General features: G+C 36.7%; 1 protein-coding gene across 1 annotated transcript in view; it reads left to right on the top strand.

The window, feature by feature from the left end:
* The window catches only part of LOC123243745 (solute carrier family 22 member 2-like), a 45,824-nt gene extending 27,413 nt beyond the window's left edge, over positions 1 to 18,411 (top strand). Inside the window, exons 6-11 of the mRNA XM_044671817.1 lie at positions 612 to 718; positions 6,594 to 6,808; positions 12,164 to 12,272; positions 13,091 to 13,203; positions 15,519 to 15,618; positions 17,862 to 18,411. Of these exons, the coding sequence (XP_044527752.1) occupies positions 612 to 718; positions 6,594 to 6,808; positions 12,164 to 12,272; positions 13,091 to 13,203; positions 15,519 to 15,618; positions 17,862 to 17,928 (711 nt within the window). The 3' untranslated portion in view covers positions 17,929 to 18,411. The remainder of the gene's footprint in view (positions 1 to 611; positions 719 to 6,593; positions 6,809 to 12,163; positions 12,273 to 13,090; positions 13,204 to 15,518; positions 15,619 to 17,861) is intronic.
* The last annotated feature ends 381 nt before the right edge of the window (positions 18,412 to 18,792 follow it).

The raw sequence follows: 18,792 nt of genomic DNA, 5'->3' as shown, positions 1-18,792 counted from the left end.
AGAGAGAGAGAGAGAGAGAGAGAGAGAGAGAGAGAGAGAGAGAGAGAGAATAAATTGGAAGTGGTCTCAAATAAAAGGCACTAGAATTAAGAGGGATTGAGAAAGGTTTCTTGCAGAAGGTGGACCTCTAGATGGGAAATAAAGGATGCCAGGAAAGCAAAGAGGTGAAGCTGAGGAAGGACAGAATTTCAGACTTGGGAGATAGCCTATGAAGACATGAGTCAGGAAGGAGATGGAGTGTTGTGGGAGAAGAATAGCAAGGAGACCAATATCACTGGATCATGGAAGGAATAAGTTATGGAGGCCTTTGAAAGCCAAACAAAGAAATTTTTATTTGATCCTGAAGGCAAAAGAGAAGGTACTTGAGTCCCTTCCAGAATAGCCATGCTGGCAGGCACACGCCAGAGCATCACCCAGAGGCTAGAGAATAGAGAGTTCATGGATTGGCTGTGGGTCTGGGCCATGAGGAAAAGGTCTGTCTGAGAGGTTTTCTCTATCCTCATTCCTCCTGTTTTTCCCACTGGATGCAATTTCCTTTAAGTTACTGCCCAGAGACACTAACATTATGCATTAACCATTTTGCCATCTTTGCTTATCCTTTCCATTCTCAGAACCTTAAACCTGATGAGGAAGACAATGAAAAGATGAAACCATCCTTTATTGACTTGGTCAGAACACCTCAGATAAGGAAACATACCTTGATCTTGACATACAACTGGTAAGAAGGAACAAGAGCCATCAGTCACTTCTGGCTGGGGTGGGCAGAGGGAGAGACTCTGGACCTGAGCTTGCCTCAAAGTAGGGAATTCCTGGCGTGGAAATCTTTACAGATGCACATCAGCTATTCATCTATAACAGCATCTTAGAGAGTAGCCTGGTGTACTAAGAGATTAAATGACTTACTAGTCACTTGGTCAGGCTGTCAGAAGAAACACATTTTTTTCTAACTCTTAACCTTCCATCTTAGAATCAATACTGTGTATTGGTTCTAAGACAGAAGAGTGGTAAGGGATAATGGGGATTAAGTGACTTGCCTAGGGTCACCCAGCTAGGAAGTGTCTGAGGTCAGATTTGAACCCAGTACTTCCCATCTCCAGACCTGGCTCTTTACCCACTGAGTCACCTGCCCCAGAAGGAAGACTTTTAATATAGGTTTCCTTGATGCCAAGATTAGCCCTCTCTTCCCCTTTATCTCTCAATTCTCATTATAATACAGCAAAAGTCTATTCAGTTGTGTCTCCTTGTCCACACTAGTTGAGGGAAGTCATGGTGTAGATATTCCACAGATTAATAATGGACACGTTTGCTTCTTTTACTGCCCCATAATCGCATCTAATTATGAATTTCTGAGGATAATATTAATAAAAATATTGCTCAAATAATAGTAATAATGCCCAAAGACCAAAGCAAATGATCTTTATTTATATGCTATTTTTCCCAGTAGAGTGTATACTCCCTGAGGTCAGGGGCCGGTTTGTTTTAGTTTCTGCTATACTTTGTACCCTCAGATGTTAGCACAGTGTCTAAGCTTAGTAAGCACTTAACACTAAAAGGAACAGGAAACTCAATTGATGAAAATTCTTCACATATTAATATAAATATAATTTATATTTATAATACATATTAACTTAATTAAATGTAAATAATAATATTTTATATTTATTTGCACATTAAATATAGTTCAATATAGTATACAATTCTTTTATAGTTTACCATAATTTCTCCTAACTACACAAATATACTTTAAATATTGATCATTACAAGCGGATATTACAATTTTACTTTGAAATAAAATTTTCCATCCTACTACCTATTTTCTTTCCCTTCTAGATAAAACAATTTTTGCTGCATCAATTGATGCAGCTGGTCCTTCAAGGTATTCTGAAATTCTATTTCTAAATTAATAAATGCTTGCTAACTAAATGACTGGAGCAGCTCAGCTAGGTGACAGTGGCTAGAGTACCAGACCTGAAGTTAGGGATACTCTCATCTTCCTGTGTTCAAATCTGGCCACAGACACTTAACTAGCTGTGTGATGCCGGACAAGTCACTTAATCCCTTTTGCCTTGGTCTTCTCATCTGTAAAATGAGCTGGAGAAAGAAATGGCAAACCACCCTAGTTATCTTTCCTAAAAACAAACAAATGAATGAATAGATGAATGAATAGATGAATAGATGAATGAATAAATAAATAGATAAAATTTAAAAAACAGTCGTAGTCATGAAGAGTCAGACACAATTGAAAACTGAACAACAACCAAAATCTTAATGATGACTTATGAAATGGGTAGGCTGTCCAGAAGGGCATAAGAGCAAGGAAAAAGCAACATAAAATAAAAAAGAAATACATCATCATAGGTGATCCATAATAACAAATAATAATAACTGCTCTTTCTTCTCTGTTTCCAACATTTTAAACACTGCTCCTTCAAACTATTTGCTATAGTTCATTAGTTCGTTCCTATTCTGTAAGGAGTACCATAGCCTTCCCAATATACTAAACAAAGAAGCCCCCAGGAAATTAAAAAATAAAATAAAAGCAAACCCTGAGTAACTGGCCCTTCACCTCACTTAGCCTTCTCCCAATTAATTCTCAAAATTCACTAATAGAATCAAAGATCACCAGAAATTAATTTTAGTGTTTTTCTAGGACTTTGTTAACAGAAGGTTTCTAAAGTATTTCTTCCTTCTATTTCCTAACGATTGTAATTCAACTTCCTATTTTACACAATAGGTAACTAAACTGTTGGTCTTCAGTCATTCTTCAGTCTTATCTGATTCTTCATGACTCCATTTGGGGTTCTCTTGGCAAAGATAATAGAGTGGTTTTTCATTTTCTTCTCCAGCTTATTTTATAGATGAGGAAACTGAGGCAAACAAGGTTAAGTGACTTGCCCAGGATCACACTGCTGATAAGCATCTGAGACCAGATTTGAACACAAGAAAATGAGTCTTCCTGACTCCAGACTTGTTACTCTATCCACTACGCCACCAACCTGTCCTAGATAATTAAACTACTTTAGACTAAATATTTTGAAAGTATAATGAGTAATATTGCAATAAAATAGAACAATAATATGGGTTCGCATTAGTGCTTGATTAACAAGATACAGATATGAGTAATCTCTTATAACAATGAACAACATAGAAGTATGTTTTGCATGATAATACATGTATAATCCAGAACAAATTGTTCTATTGTCTCTTAGAGAGGAGAAGGAAGGGAGAGAGGGAAACAATTTGGATCTTATAATTTTGGAAAATGTATGTTAAAATGATTATTTTATTGAATTTGTTAAATAAAAATTATTATATTAAAAATTTTGCATGTAATTGGGAAAATAAAATGTCTTTGAATAATAAAACGAACAGGATAGATATGTTAGCAGAAGGAAACTATAGGCATAGATAACAACCATTCCTGGTTTCCTAAAATTCACATTTAGTAACCCTCTTAGAAAAGTGTTCTGGTTAATCATCAGAATTTCAGTACTCAAAGGGACCTTGGAGTTCATGTAGTCCAGTTGCTTTATTTTATGGAGGAGGAAACTGAAGCCCAGAATATGCAACACGTAAAGACCCTCAGAGGCAGGATTCAAACCCAAAATATCTGACTGAAGTTTTAGTGCTCTTTATGAGAAAAGAGAGAGCGAAAGGAAGAGAAGGTAGAAATGGGTATATATAGAAGGGGCAATTTCTCAGTCTTTTAGCAATTTGAATTTTTTTTTAAACCTTACCTTCTGTCTTACAACTGATTTTCAGTATCAGTTCTAAGGCAGAAGCTAAGTAAAGGCTAGCCAATGGGGGTTAAGTGGCTTGACCAAGGTCACACAGCTAGGAAATATCTGAGGCCAGATTTTAACCCTGAAATGATTTTACTGAACAACTCTTTCTGGGTGTTAAGACACTCTTATTGATTTGCAGGATAGTCACAAATATATCTCACCAACGAGATAATTCATATTTAAGCTACCTTTGGAGGAAAGAAATATCTGAGCACTGAGCAAGCTTTAAAAGCATATACTGTAAACTTTTCAGTGGGGGAAAGGGTCTCAGTTCTGGCTTTTGATTTCTAGGGAAGAAATTGCCTCTACACACACACACACACACACACACACACACACACACACACACACACTCACACACACACAACTGTCCTGCAATGTAAAGTTGTTCTGATCCAATAAATTTCCCAGGATAAAATGGGGTGGAGACATCAATAATAAAGTGGTAGATGAAGGTGACTTTTGACCAACTCAGTTTTTGGAGGAGCCCATTTTCTTTCTGTTGCCTCCTTTTCTTGAATTGTCTTTGTAATTCATTGACAATTCTGAAAAAATAGGTAGGAGAAATTGAAAAGTTATATATTGACTTTTTTTTTAAACCCTTACTTTCCATCTTAGCAACAGAAAGTTTCTTTTAAGCTTTCTGTCTAGGACAGAAGAGCAAGGGCTAGGCAAATGAGGTTAAGTGATTTGTCCAGTGTCTTTTTGTGCTCAAAGGGACAAAGGAGTTCATGTAGTCCATCTGCTTCATTTTACGGAGGAGGAAACTGAAAATATCTGACGTCAAATTTGAACCCAGGTCCTCCAGATTCTAGGCCTGGCTCTCTGCCATTGAGTCAGTCACCTTGCTGCCCCTTACATATTTATTTATGAAAGAGTTGACTGGCAAGAAATTTTAGCCATTGACTGAAATGAAAGGACTGTCACCAATGTTCATAGATAACCAAGTACTGCCTCAATTAATGATGAACTTTGTACTATATATTTTAATCCCCAACAGGGCAGTCTGGAATCTTAAGAAAGAGCATTTGCACAGGGTCAAAGTCACATAGGCATGCCCAGCACATTTCATTAGGGTGTGAACCCAGGGAATTTTAAAAACTTAACTTTAATTGAATATTCAATCATAAAAGGACATTATTTTTGTTTGTTGATCTAAAGGAATTTAAAATTAATTTTTTTCAAGTGTAAAACGAGATTTTCCTTTAAATTACATGAGGGAGGGAGGCATCAGGGTATGCCTAGCGATACCTAGTGTACCTTGTATACAGCAGGAGGAGGGTCTTCTTTATTTGGTTCTAGGGTCCACTTCTTAGGATAATTAAATGCACAAAATAAAATACATATCATTACAAAGAAAATCGGCTATAATTACAGTTAAATATTTTTAATAAGTTCATAGATGTTAGTAACATAGTAGTCTTTCAAATCCACTAAACAAAGAAGCTCCCAGGAATTTTTCTAAAAACCCTGAGTTAGATTGACTGGGGAGTCCACTGGCCCATTCTTTCAGACTGCCTCGCCAATAAATCCCTTATGCTCGGATTGTTTCCTGAGGTATTATTAATTACTCATTACATCTGGGAGAATAAGATGAACAGTAACTGGCCAAAGCCCCTTTTGCTAGGAAAAAGTAGTCAACAATTTCCTCCTCCATTCTCCTGCTCCTCAGCCTGAGTCAGTGCCAGTTCTGAACTTTGACTCACAAGCCTTCCCCCTGTTCCCAACATCTGGTTCTGTTTGACCCAGATAAGAACCCGATAAAAATCGCCCTAATTTCCCCCCACTGGCTGCCTCACTCCATTTACGACCTCTAGAGGATTGCCTTGTGTCCATCCTCCTCCTTTAACCATCCCAGCACTGTGTATCTCCCCCTCAATAAAGCTTACTTAATGCATTTTCTCTTTGTTTGCTCCTTCATTAGGGATTTGTCTGGTGCCATTCTTCCTCCAGCCATAAAAGTTCTCTCAGAAGCATGAACTCTAGTTCAAAGCTTTGAACAGCAATTCAGTAGCCACAACTGATTTCTGAATATTTGACTTTGGGAATAAAAGGAGCAAGGACTGAATAGAGAACCTCTTAATGGCAAGAACCCCATCCTTATCCCCAGTACGAGGGCAATGACTAGGGGCTCTGCCCCAAACCTCGAGTCTGGTCCTGGCAACCTAGATAACAGACAAAGGAGCGTACCACCTTTCCCTGTATAGACCTCAGTATCCAAACCTTCCCAGTCCTGTTTTAAGACAATAGTCCAGGGTTTAAGACTTCTGGTGAAATGGGAAAAGCAAGCATCTTGGAGTCAGAGGATTTGACTTGGAATCCCAGTTTTTTTACTTCCTAACTCTGGGGAAATTGCTTCAGTTCTCTGGATCTCAATATCTTCCCTGTATAATTAGGGGGTCATTCTATATTACCCCTAATGTCTCTCCCAGTGATGTCCTATTGATCCTAAGACCATATAGCACTGAGCCTAGGAAACTACTTTGCCAAAATACTTGAGGTCACTCAAATTATTGGTATTACTTGAACCACAAAATTACACAACATATTTGTCTTAAGCATCTATCATGGGATTGGGGGTAAGTGGGACTGGACTTCCTTCTCTAGCCCACATATAAATCAATTTTTCAGTGAACTAGAATGGTATTAATTTCAATCCAATATCATTCTCTACAAGAGGTCTATCACTGGGTGGGAACTTTTGTTTGTTTATTTGTTTTCTAGCCCATCAAGAAGTAATGAAGAGATCATCTTGGGTTCACTCATCGCAAAGATCTTGACCTCATTCTGATTCTTTTCTTTGCAAAGGTTCACAGGTTCTGTGCTGTATCAGGGTCTCATCATGCACATGGGACTGGTAGGTGGGAATATCTATTTGGATTTCTTCTATTCTGCTCTGGTGGAGTTCCCAGCTGCATTCATCATTATCCTCACCATTGATCGAATTGGCCGCCGCTACCCTTGGGCTGCATCAAATCTAGTGGCTGGGGCAGCCTGCCTCATTTCAGCTTTTATTCCCAATGGTAAGTTTAAGGGTCACTCTTTGGTTTGCCAGGAAGGCCATTCTATTCAGCTCTTTGAATGTTGGCACAACACAGATACTACTTCCAATGTTTATCAATAATGAGGATGAGGATGAAGAAAATGGTGGAAAATATCTTCCCTTTATAATTAAGGGGGTCATACTGTATTACCCCTAATGTCTCTCCCAATGATGTTCTATTGATCCTAAGACCATATAGCATTGAGCCTGGGGAACTGCTTTGCCAAAATACTTGAGGTCCCTCAAATCATTGGCATTACTGTAACCACAAAATTACACAACATATTTGTCTTAGAATAAGCTAATAATAAAAGAGAGATATATGAATTCAGCATAAAAACATATTCGAAATTCAAGATTCCTTTAATCAGCAGTTAAAAATAAAGAGATATAAGGAACCGAAGCAGTATAAAAAAAAAACAGACAATTTAACAACCATCAAAAATTTAAAAAAAAAAATGCTAGCCAAAGACAAAACAGAATCCCTGAAGAAGAAAACTTTGAAGAAAATTTCTGCTCATCTATATAGTTATCAGAAATCTAACAATAAAAATACAATTTCAATCAAATGAGGAAAAAACTCATGCATTATTAATATAATAAATGACAATTATGACAAGGGAAGTGACTGAAATTCAAGCTTCCCTGCAAAACTAGAAAGCAGCAGAGACACACAAGTTCATAATTATTGACCCAACTGCTTCATAGAAGGGCATGAATTATTAGCAAGAACCTTAGCAAACTTCTTAGCCACAAGTCTGATCCCAAGGCATCACCATCCATTATTGAAAGATGAAAACAATAATGGTGCCTCCAAATATAGGCTGATTGGATGTTTATATAGTTTATATAAAATATTTATAGCTCATATCATTAAAAATCCATAAACACTTATAAGAAAACAATGTATTCACTAGGGAACAAAAAGATATAAGGCCAGAAAGTTTCATGAGTGTAAAGAGGAACTTATTATCAGTTTAATAATTATTAAACAGTGAAAAAGCACCATAACATTTATACTGAATTTGATGATTATTTTAAAGCCTTTGACTTAGTTCTATGCTCATAGTCTATTCAGATATTGCATATTTTTTTAAATAAAGAAAACTTTGGTTTATTGGAATGCAAAAATAGTTGACATCCACATGGGGAGCCATTCTCTATTTAAAACACACTATCGACAAAACGTCAAGAATAATTTAAGTAAAACATCATTTTTCAGGGAGATAGTTTCAGCCCATTATGGTCATGCCTAACCTTAAACCTACCTTGTTTCTCCTAAGTAGAACTAAGTATGACTTCCAAATGTTTTTATGTGGATGACATCCAGCTACATGATTTCATTAAAAGAAAAATACATTAAATAACTCCTTCATCTCATAGAAGTTTGCTCTAATGATACCAAAAATGTCCTTTGCACCAGATAAATATAAAATTCTTAATGTTTGCTTAAGGAAAAATACAGATATTAAAGGTTTCAGACTTGAGTCTGGAGGTCACATTAAATCTGTTTGTTATTGTTCCATCATTTCAGTCATATCCAACTCTTAATGATCCCATTTGGGGTTTTCTTGACAAAGATATTGGAATGGTTCACTATTTCCTTCTCCAGCCCATTTTACAGATGAAGAACTGAGTCAAGCATGATTAAGTGACTAACTCAGGGTCACACAGTTATTAACTCTTTAAAACTGGACTGAAACTCAGACATTCCTGATTCTAAGCCTGGCAATCTATCTAGCTACACAATTAAACCTGTTAGTGAAAGCAAAAATTATAAATACCTTATTTTCTTCTAGGTAAAACATATGAAGCATAAATATATTAAAAAGAAATCTTTATATGAATACATTAAAAGATATTTTTGGTATCCTGAAATCAAAATAATAGGAAGAACACATTTAAAGCAATAATGCCTATACAAAATCACTTTTAATGTATATGCTTTATGGAAGTATAGAATGAACCATTAGAGATCTGGAAAGTATCTGACAAAAATCTATTAACAAAATATAGGCCCCTTTGCCCTCTGACAACTACAGATAAAAAAGAAAAGATCTTCAGCAAAAAAGGAAGGAAAAGATGGGTAGATTTTCTTAGAGCACATACATGAGAAACAGACCAATAATCTATAGAAAATCTATTGGACAAGACAACTAGGTGGCTCAGAGGATTGAGAGCCAGACCTAGAGATGGGAGGTCCTGGGTTCAAATCTGGTCTTGGACACTTCCTAGCTGGGTGACCCTGGTCAAATCACTTAACCCCCATTGCCCAGCCCTTAACATTCTTCTGCCTTGGAATTGGCATTGATTCAAAAAGAGTCATTTAAAAAAAATCATATATTTAAAAACTTTCATGATTTGAGAGATGATAAATCTCTATAAGGCATCCAGGTAATACATCTAGGATAGAGTTCTGGAACTGGAATCAGAAAGACAGTTAAAATTTGACCTCTGACATGTACTCTCTGTGTGACCCTAGGAAAGTCACTTAACCTGTTTACCTCAATATCTTCAAAAGCAAAATTGGAATAATTATAATAGCACCTCCCTCGCAGAACTATTGTGAGCATCAAATGAGATATTTGTAAAGTATGTAGTGCAGTTCCTGGCACATGGAAGGTGCTTTACAAATGTTTATTCCCTTCATTTCCTCTCCCCTTTCCATATATCCAAAATATTCTTAAAAACTCATCCAATAAACTATACTGGAGCCAGACCATGATGACAGACTGAATGATCACTCACAATTGCCTAGATATATTATTGATACATAAAAACTTAAGAACAACATTTTGCCATACCAAAAATTCATAATCTCCATGTTATATGGAATGAAAAATTTTTGAAATACAGAGAGCTAAAAAAAGATAACAAAATCATGTGGGAATAGGATGTGGTACACTCCATCCCAATTGTCTTTTCTGCTGTTAGAGTGGTATCAAGAACGCTTTCTGAGAGTTAGCAGAGAATAAGCTTATATAATGATACTTACATTTAATTGAAAAAAATGTTATTTTACCCACCTGTGCAATACTCCACAAAATTAAATATAAATAAATAATAATCAGATAGCAGCTTGTTCAATGACCATTTCTATCTGAACTCCATAGAAAAAGAATGAGATAATAAACAAACAAGTTAACATCCTCATATTGCAAATACAGAACTTGAAATATCCATGAGAATTCAATAAATAAAATTGGATTCGAATCAGATCATCATTACAGACAGAACTATTGCTGTCATCATTTAAACATAAATTAATTCATACAAATTTAAGAATAGTATTTTTCAAAGATATTGCCATGCCTAATATTCATAATCATTTAGCAATATAGAATGGAAAACTTTCAAAAATAAAGCAGAAAAAAATCAAAATAGTATGAGAACAGGAGGAAGTGTCCTTCATACCCATTGTCCTATCTGGGACTTGACTTGTCCCAAAGAATTTTTCAGTGAGCTTACATTCTATACTTGTAGCCAATTATGAAAAACTTGGTTATTTTAATCTATCTGTATAATCATTTATAGAACATTAAATATAAAAGAATTATAGCAGGATACGGGCATGTCCTAGGACCATTACTATCTAGATTATATTTTAAAAAATTTTAAAGATGAAAATGCAAAAAAAAAGTTTACATGTATAGGATGCTATTGTTTACAAAGTATATTCTTCATATGAACTTTTAGTTCATATGAACTATGCTAGTTATGTAAGCCTTTTTAACTTTATCAATTATAACCAGTGCTGAGAGAAATTAACTGATTTGCTTGAGGTCACAGAAGTATTAAATATTTGTGTTTTAATCGATGTCTTCATGTCCCAGATCCAGTCTTCCTCCCATACTTTGTGTATGCTTTTCATACAAAGAATCATTGACTTAGAATTGGAAGGGACATTATGGGTCATCTCATCCAGCCTCTCATTTTACAGTTAAATATCCTGAGGCTCAGAGAATCTGAATTATTTGTTCAAGATCATATACATGGGTAGTAAGTGGAAGATCCAGGACTCAAACTCAAGTCTACTGAGAGCAAATGCAGTGTTTTTCTGCTATATTGCACTATTTCAAAAAAGATTTAAAAAAAACCGAGAAACCACATATAGGTATTCCTTCCACATCACGACTTTCCCCATTGTGGTTTAAATATATCATGGGTCAGCATAAGAATTTATGAAGAGAATTTCAAAGGTTATTTTCAAATACTTTTATACATGCAATATATTTAGTATTATTCTCCTCAAATTTGCTTAATTTTCTTAATTTTCATATTTATTTGACATTTTTTATTTCTTTCTCATATGATATTTTTACTTAGCTTTGATCTACATGTAGCCTATGACCAAATACTTAACCCAGATTTACAATAAGGTTCTGTAAACACTCCATAAGAGAAAAAGAAAAAATTCAGACTTCATCTCTAATACAAAGGGAAAGCCAAAAAATTTTATGTGGATTTTCCAGATCATGGGGGAACCATGCCCCAAATCCCTGTAATATGGACCGGATAGTTGTAATTGGTCATTCTCTTACCCTTATATAGCTTACATTCTGAGCTGGCCATGCACAAAGTACAACACCGAAGACCTAACTAAGTTAAAGAAAATGAAAGATCATTTGAACCTGGAATTCCAGATGACTAATTCAAGCAGGCATTACTGATCAAAAATGTTTCTAAATTTCCCTCTTTTCAAATATGTGCATGAATGAGTGGGTTTGGGATGGACTATTTCTTAAAAGTCAACACAAAAGTGTGGCTCCCCTCACAAGAGTCTGAATCAAACAATTCACTCTGGAGGCAGCCTTCACAGTTAAAGGCTATTTTCCATGAGGTGCCAAAGGGTCACTACAGCCCAACCAATTCATTTTTGAGCCATCAAAGGGCCAAATAAGTACCCTGGAGGGAGAGGTACTACTAGAAGTCCCTAAAAAAGCTCATCATCCTGTAAGGCTATCAATTTGACCAGGAATTCACCTGATGTCCTCCCTATATTCTTCCCACTTTGACTAGACTATAAGTTCCAAGAAGACTGGGACCCATCTTAGTTAAACTTTGTTATCTACCCTGGCACTATCGTTATCCTAGTGCTTTATATACAGTAGATGCTTAATAAATGTTTGTTGGACTGAATTAGAATAAAATGGAATGGATGATTTTCTGAAACGTTTTCCTGTTTTAAAAAGTCATCATTGCTCCCTTCCTGATTCCTGAGATAGAGAAATTCACATTATTATAAGATGCCATCTGTAAGATTATGTGCTATCATGGCGGTAAGCATAAGTATTTTTCTCATTCCAATCTATGTGTTGAAATCTTTTCCCTCTAGATCTAATGTGGCTAAAGGTTGCAGTTGCATGCCTGGGTCGAATGGGCATCACAATGGCGTATGAAATGGTTTGTCTCGTCAATACTGAATTGTATCCCACATTCATCAGGTAAGTGGAATTTGCTCAACATGAAGAATGATAGTTGAAATGACCAGAAATGTTGGGCTATTGATGCCACAACAACAATAACACAAATCTTGATGTTTGTGAGCAAGTGGCAGAGTGTCATAGGGGCCACTTTATTCTTGCAAAGCTTACAAATGCAAATTGTGGGCAGAATACAAAGAACTTAAAGGGAAAACCAAGAATGTTCAGGAAAAAAAAGATTTAAAACCCCTCAGAAAAAATGCCAAATTACAAAGTGGAAGTTCAGCTTAAAGAGCTAATGAAATGAGGAGGCATAGGAAGCTCAGACTTTCATGGGGGAACATAGCTTGGTGGAAACAATCTGAATTCAGATGTTGATACTTTGAGCCTTCGTTGAAAGAAAAACTGTTGTTTCTCCCTTGAAATTTTTATTAAAAATTTTCATATAAAGGACAGTTAGAGCTCAGCAGAGAGAGCCAGGATGGGAGTCCTAAGTTCAAATTTGGCCTCATATATTTCCCAGCTGTGTGACTTTGGGCAAGTCACTTAACTCTCATTGCCTCGCCCTTTCCACTCTTCTGCCTGACGACCAATACTTATTCTCAATTCTAAAACAGAAGTTAAGAGTTCTTTAAACCATCAAATAAGGAGAATAAATCAATCATTCCTTTCCCTCCTGTTTTGAAAAAAATGTTAGTGATTGCCTTTAAGCAATCTTTAGAGATCTCTTTAGAGAAGATATCTTAGGGACCTAAGAAAATATCTGAGATATTTTGGGATATTGTTTTTGGGGGATGCTGATTGATGTATTTTGATTTATAAAAAATTTATATTTTTAGGAATCTTAGTGTCATGGTCTGCTCTTCAATGTGTGATATTGGTGGAATGGTAACACCATTCCTTGTCTACAGGTTGACTGAGATCTGGCATGAACTCCCCCTAGTGGTTTTTGGTAAGAGTAAAATCTTGCTCTTTGCAGAATGAAAAAATAATTGTCCAAAACACAATTTCTAAGCACCTTTGAATCTTATTCAACTGCTATATTTTCAAGATGAGGAACCTGAGATCCAGAGATTGAGTGTCTCAGTTGTGCCCTTGGTATACAGGTGTTAAGTACAATAGCTAGTCTTCAAATCCATTCCCCAGTCGAAGGACATTTTCTCATTTTCCAAATTTTGCCATCACAAAAAGCGCAGCTATAAATATTTTTGTACAAGTCTTTTTCCTTGAATAAGATGATTCCTAAAGCCCCAATTCTAAACTCTATTATCTTAAGAATTTAGGAGAGACAGATGTACTAAAAATTACTATATTTTTAATATTCTATTCTAACTTTCTTTTTGGTCTGGACTTGTAATTTCATTGCTGTAGGAAAGCTCTGGTGAGAAAATCCCTTTTGCCATTGCAGATGGTTGTATTATCTGCAACTTAGTCTTAGAATAGCCCAATTCTCTAACTTCTCTGGATCTTCACTCAGATCATACCGACTAACCATAGGTGTCCCTCAAAGCTCTGTCCTTGATTCTCTTTATCTGCTCTTTCCATACTATGTCTCATTAGCTCCCACCAGTTCAATCATCCTTTCTATGCAGATCATTCTCAGATCTATTTTTTTCCAGACCCTAACCTCTCTCCTGACCTTCAGTCTCACATCACAACTGCCTATTAGATATTATGAGCTGGATAGCACATAGGCATCTTCATCTTGACATGCCCAAAACAAAACCCATTATTTCCCCCAAAAAACTCTCCCCTCTTCCTAACTGCTTTTTACTGTTGAAGGAGTCTCCAATCTCCCAGTCACCCAGACTTGCAACTTAGGTGTCAACCTTGACTCTTCACTCTCCCATATCAGTGAATCAATAAACAATCATTTAAATACTTACTATATGTATGTCAGGCATTGTGCTAAATGCTAGGTATTCAAATATGAAAAAGAAAAGCAGCTCCTGTCCTGAAGGAGCTTAAAATCTAATGGATGAAGACAATACTCAAAAGGAACCTGAGAAATTGGAGAGGGGTGGTACCCAGCTTGGGAACACATCAGAGAATTCCAAAGAAATTCAGCTTGGAGGAGGATGAAAAGATGGCTGACCTTGGCACCTTTCTTAAATGAAGGGTTTGGGAGGAGCTCTCCTCTCTTTCTTCCAAAAGAGGGGTCCCAGGGACAGAGGATAGTGATGAGGAGTGAGTCTAGTTCTACCTTCACAACAGCTTTCTCATATGTTCCTTTCTCTCTTCTGACACTGCCATCAACATGGTACAAGTCCCATCATCTCACATCTAGTCTATTGTAATAGCTTTATGGTTGGTCTCCCTATCTCAAGTCCATTCACTGCTCAACTGCCCAGCAGATCTTCCTAAAGCCCAGGTTTGACCTTACAGAACACACTCCCTCTTGCCTATTTCAGTTAACTCTATTGGCTGTATATTAGCTCCCGAATCAAATATAAATTCCACTTTTTGGCTTTTAAAGTCCTTTACAACATGACCCATTCCCACCTTTCCAATCTTCTTACACTCTCCTCCCTTATCTAAGGGACATTGATTTCTCTTCCTTGCATGAGATCTTCCATCTCCAACTCTTCTGTTTTGTTTTGTTTTGTTTTTCCATTGGCTCTCCTTGATGCCTGGAATGCCCTCGTTCCTTAGTTCTAACTCCTGTCTTCATTTAAGCCTCAGTTAAAATCACACCTTTTTCATGAAATCTTTCCGATCCCCCTCAATTCTAGTGCTGTCCCTTTGAGATTACCTCCATTTTTTTCCTGCTTGTATCTTGTATGTACATAGTTGTGGGCATGTTGCCTCCCCTCATTAGAATGTGAACTCCCTGAGAACACAGACGGCTTTTGCCTTTCTTTGTATCTGCAGTTTATAGCACAGAACTCGGTCTTATTATATGTTTGATAAATGTTGCTGACTTGTTTGCTTGACAGTTCATCTCCTGGTCATTTTTGCCACCAAAGTTATTTTCTAACATGAAAGATTCACAATAATGTGGACGGACTGGCCACAGATGAACTTTAACTCAATTTTCCAGAGTTTCTTTTTCCTGTAAGGAATTTTAATTATGCCTAGTTTTGGAGTCAATATATTTACAATGGAAAAATGGGGTAACAAGTAGTTGTAAAACCATCTGCAAATGAGTATGGTACAATGGTTTAAAAAAATTAAGTTCACTCTAATTATAAAACACCACATTCTTTAGCTCTTAATGGGATGGTGCATATGTTGTCTAGATTCTGACTGTGTATGTTTAATTTCTAGCTGTGGTTGGCTTAATAGCTGGGGTGCTGGTATTGATGCTCCCTGAGACCAAAGGGAAGGCCTTACCTGAGACCATTGAAGAGGTTGAAAATATGAAGAGGTAATGAGCCATGTCTCCTAAAGGAAAACGGAAAACCTGCTCCACCATTGCTACCAAGTTGTCTCAGACATTTCTATTGTTTGTATCTGGGCCAAATATGTCGGGTATAGTCCAAGAATGCAAGACTTTCCCCATTTCTTAGTTCTTAAGGCCATTTGTACACAGCTGTTGAGAAAAAATGCAGAGAGGTCCAAAGCCTGGCCTAGAATCAGAATATCACAGAATCTGAGTTGATTGGCTTTTGCTGTCACTAACTCTGACCTCCCACTCAACTCAGGAATTCCTTTTAGAACCTCCCTGATACCTAGTAAGTCATTCAGCCTCTGCTTGAACACTTCCATATTCTTGCATAGGCCTTTTTATAGCTGGGACTCTCAAAAGAAGAAACTAGGCATCTACATCTCCATACATAAAAGTTTGAATTTTACATGTTCCTTTTTTAATTCCAAGGAAGTCTCTTTTTTTTTTCCCCTTGACCTAATCTTCGCTCACTGCTTTTGTTTTTCCCTATTCGTATCCAATTTTCTGTACTTTCCCCCCCATTTAATCTTGCCTTTTTTAAATTTTTTGTCCAATGAAGAGATCACATTGCTAAAAATCCCAAATCAGGGTTGGCCTGAAATGGCCTGAACCAATCCCTGAAATCTAAATCAACCATCTATTTTTAAAAATTTTAAACAGGAAATAACTTATACCAAAAGATAGTTTATTTCCTATCAAGTGTCCAAGGCTGTGCTCAGTGTAATATCTCACTTTCTCTGAAGTGGGAACATGTGCAGGATGATCATGAAAAGGAGTTTATGCATGTTGCCAAAGAAGCATTCCTAGGATTTGCACGGTTTGGGAGGAGGGGTATCTAGGCCTATAATTTCATCAGTATACGGTATTTCCATTGTGGTGACTCCTTCCATCTATGCAGATCATTAGTTTAGTTGTAATTTATAGTCTTGAAAAGTTTCCTGGAGCAACTAGCTAGGATGTGTCGGAGGCAGATTTGAACCCCTAACTCTGAGACTGGTCTGCTGCCCACTATGCCATGCTAGCTCAAACACAAAATGCTTCATAGAAGGTAACTTAGTACTGTGGAAAATATGCTGAATTTAGAGTCTGGAGACGGGTTCAAAGCCTGGCTTTGACACTTATTCTCCGAGTGACTAAAGGTAAGTTTTTTTTACCCCTCTGGGCTTCATTCTCCAAACAGAACAATTTCTAAGTCCCATCCCAGCCCTAGTTACTGACCAAGTCATAAGCTTTTTTCTTATTTCTCTTGGTGAGAATTTCAGTCCTCTGGTGATTCTTTCTGAGTACATGATTGGTGAATGATGAATATTTTTCAATAGTCTTTTGTCTATTAGGATTTACATGCCAGCCAAGCAGACACTATGATGCATAGATACTGACTGTATTCATTCATTTAAATTGCTTCTATTTAAGTAATCCACCGAAACTTCTCCTATGAGATAATGGAGAGTTTTTGTTTCAATATTACAATGGAAAATCTTTCCTCAAAAATGAGAACTTGGTTCTCACGTGACCATAAACAAAGACATACCTAAAAGATGGCCAAAGCAGAAACACAAGGGAATTGGCATGTTCCACCTGAGAACTTACAGATAGTTATGGAAATCTGAGCAATGGCTCATAATATACTCTTTTACATCACAGCTGTGAGATACTGTAAGTTAGGGTTGTAAATCAAGTGTTATATGGGGTATTAATCAGCCATTTACCTATGATCTTTTCCCTTTCTTGGAATATGACATGCCTTCAGGATGATCATGAAGGCAATCAAAAAAGCCATTCAAATTAAAATCTTCCCTTTTTAGAATATAGGGTGGGAGGAAATTAATCCTCTCCTTCAGAGACTTTTCCTGCTTTCTACTTTAAGAAGCAGAGGCAATAGAACATAGTTGTGACCTCTACCTAATCTAACATGAAGTTTATAATCTCTCATCTATTTTCCTTCATATTAAAGGACTGAATAAAGAAGTTTGGGCCAGTCCTGTACCCTAGATTAGAAAGGAATGACAAGCCCGCTGTGTTTATTATTCATTAGTTTGAGTTTCTCATTTGAGAATGGCAGCTCAGATTCCATTGTGGAGTTCGGTCTAACTGAACCCTTATTATACATCTATTCCCAGTCATTTCCCCTCTTTATCTGAAGTTGTTGGGAGGGCTTTCTTTTGACCTCTAATATCTTCATTATTTCTTTCTTCCCTCTCCATCTTGTTTTGTCTCCACAGCAAAAGAAAAACTAAAGAGAAAATCATTTACCTCCAGGTCCAAAAACCAGAAGTCACGCATACCTAAGAAGAAAGAAAATTAACCCCAGTTATGGCCTGCCTTCATGATCTAAAAGCTAGAAACAGAATTATTTGCCCAACACAAACCCCACACCATCTTACTTCCTTTCATGCCTCCTAATCTTAGATCTATATCCTAATGGAACTTGTAATACTATTGGACCAGAGGACCTAGGGTGCTCCATCCTGCCAAACCCCTCCAGTTCTCTCCAGATCCCAGGATAATAACCATCAATTTGTATAGGAACTATTCCACATTTGTGTTTCCTTTAAGGACTCCTTTCCCCATATTCCCTTGTACGTAGGAAACAATGAAAGCAATAGGGGGAGGTGGAAAGAAGCACAATCACTTATAAAAGAAGAAAATGTATTTTCCTGATTGAAGAAAAGATTATGAGCCTGATTATCCACAATAGGTAGTGATATTTTTAAGTGAGCCCTTCTGTGCAATGAATGAGGAAATTTCCAAATATTATACTTATTTTCTGTGGCCTATTTGAATTCTTGCTACGTGGTTCAGAAATTCCAAATCACAGTATTGTAGAATCGGTCATTTCTTTTTTACTTCAGACTGGATTGTACTTGAGCACTCCTATACCAATGCTAACATGGGTCATCTTTAAAGATCTGGAAAGGGGTTGCAGCAACTAGTCAGGCGCCTATTAGGATGGTATCGTAAAAGATACACAGAGGGTAAAGATTTTGCAGCCTAGAGAAAACTACAAAGACACGTGGATTTTGTTTTCTGTTCTTAGCCCCAAGACAAAGATGAAATGCTATTGAGTTTGGTCAAGATTGAAACAGTAATGATAATAATAATACCACTTTGGTAGAGAGAATACTATCGGTAAGTGTCAGAACTAGAACTCCA

The sequence above is a fragment of the Gracilinanus agilis genome, chromosome 4 (genome assembly GCF_016433145.1).
Source record: "Gracilinanus agilis isolate LMUSP501 chromosome 4, AgileGrace, whole genome shotgun sequence".
In the NCBI taxonomy this organism is placed as follows: Eukaryota; Metazoa; Chordata; class Mammalia; order Didelphimorphia; family Didelphidae; genus Gracilinanus; species Gracilinanus agilis.
Note: the sequence above shows the minus strand (reverse complement) of the source record. Positions and strands in the feature narration are given on the sequence as shown.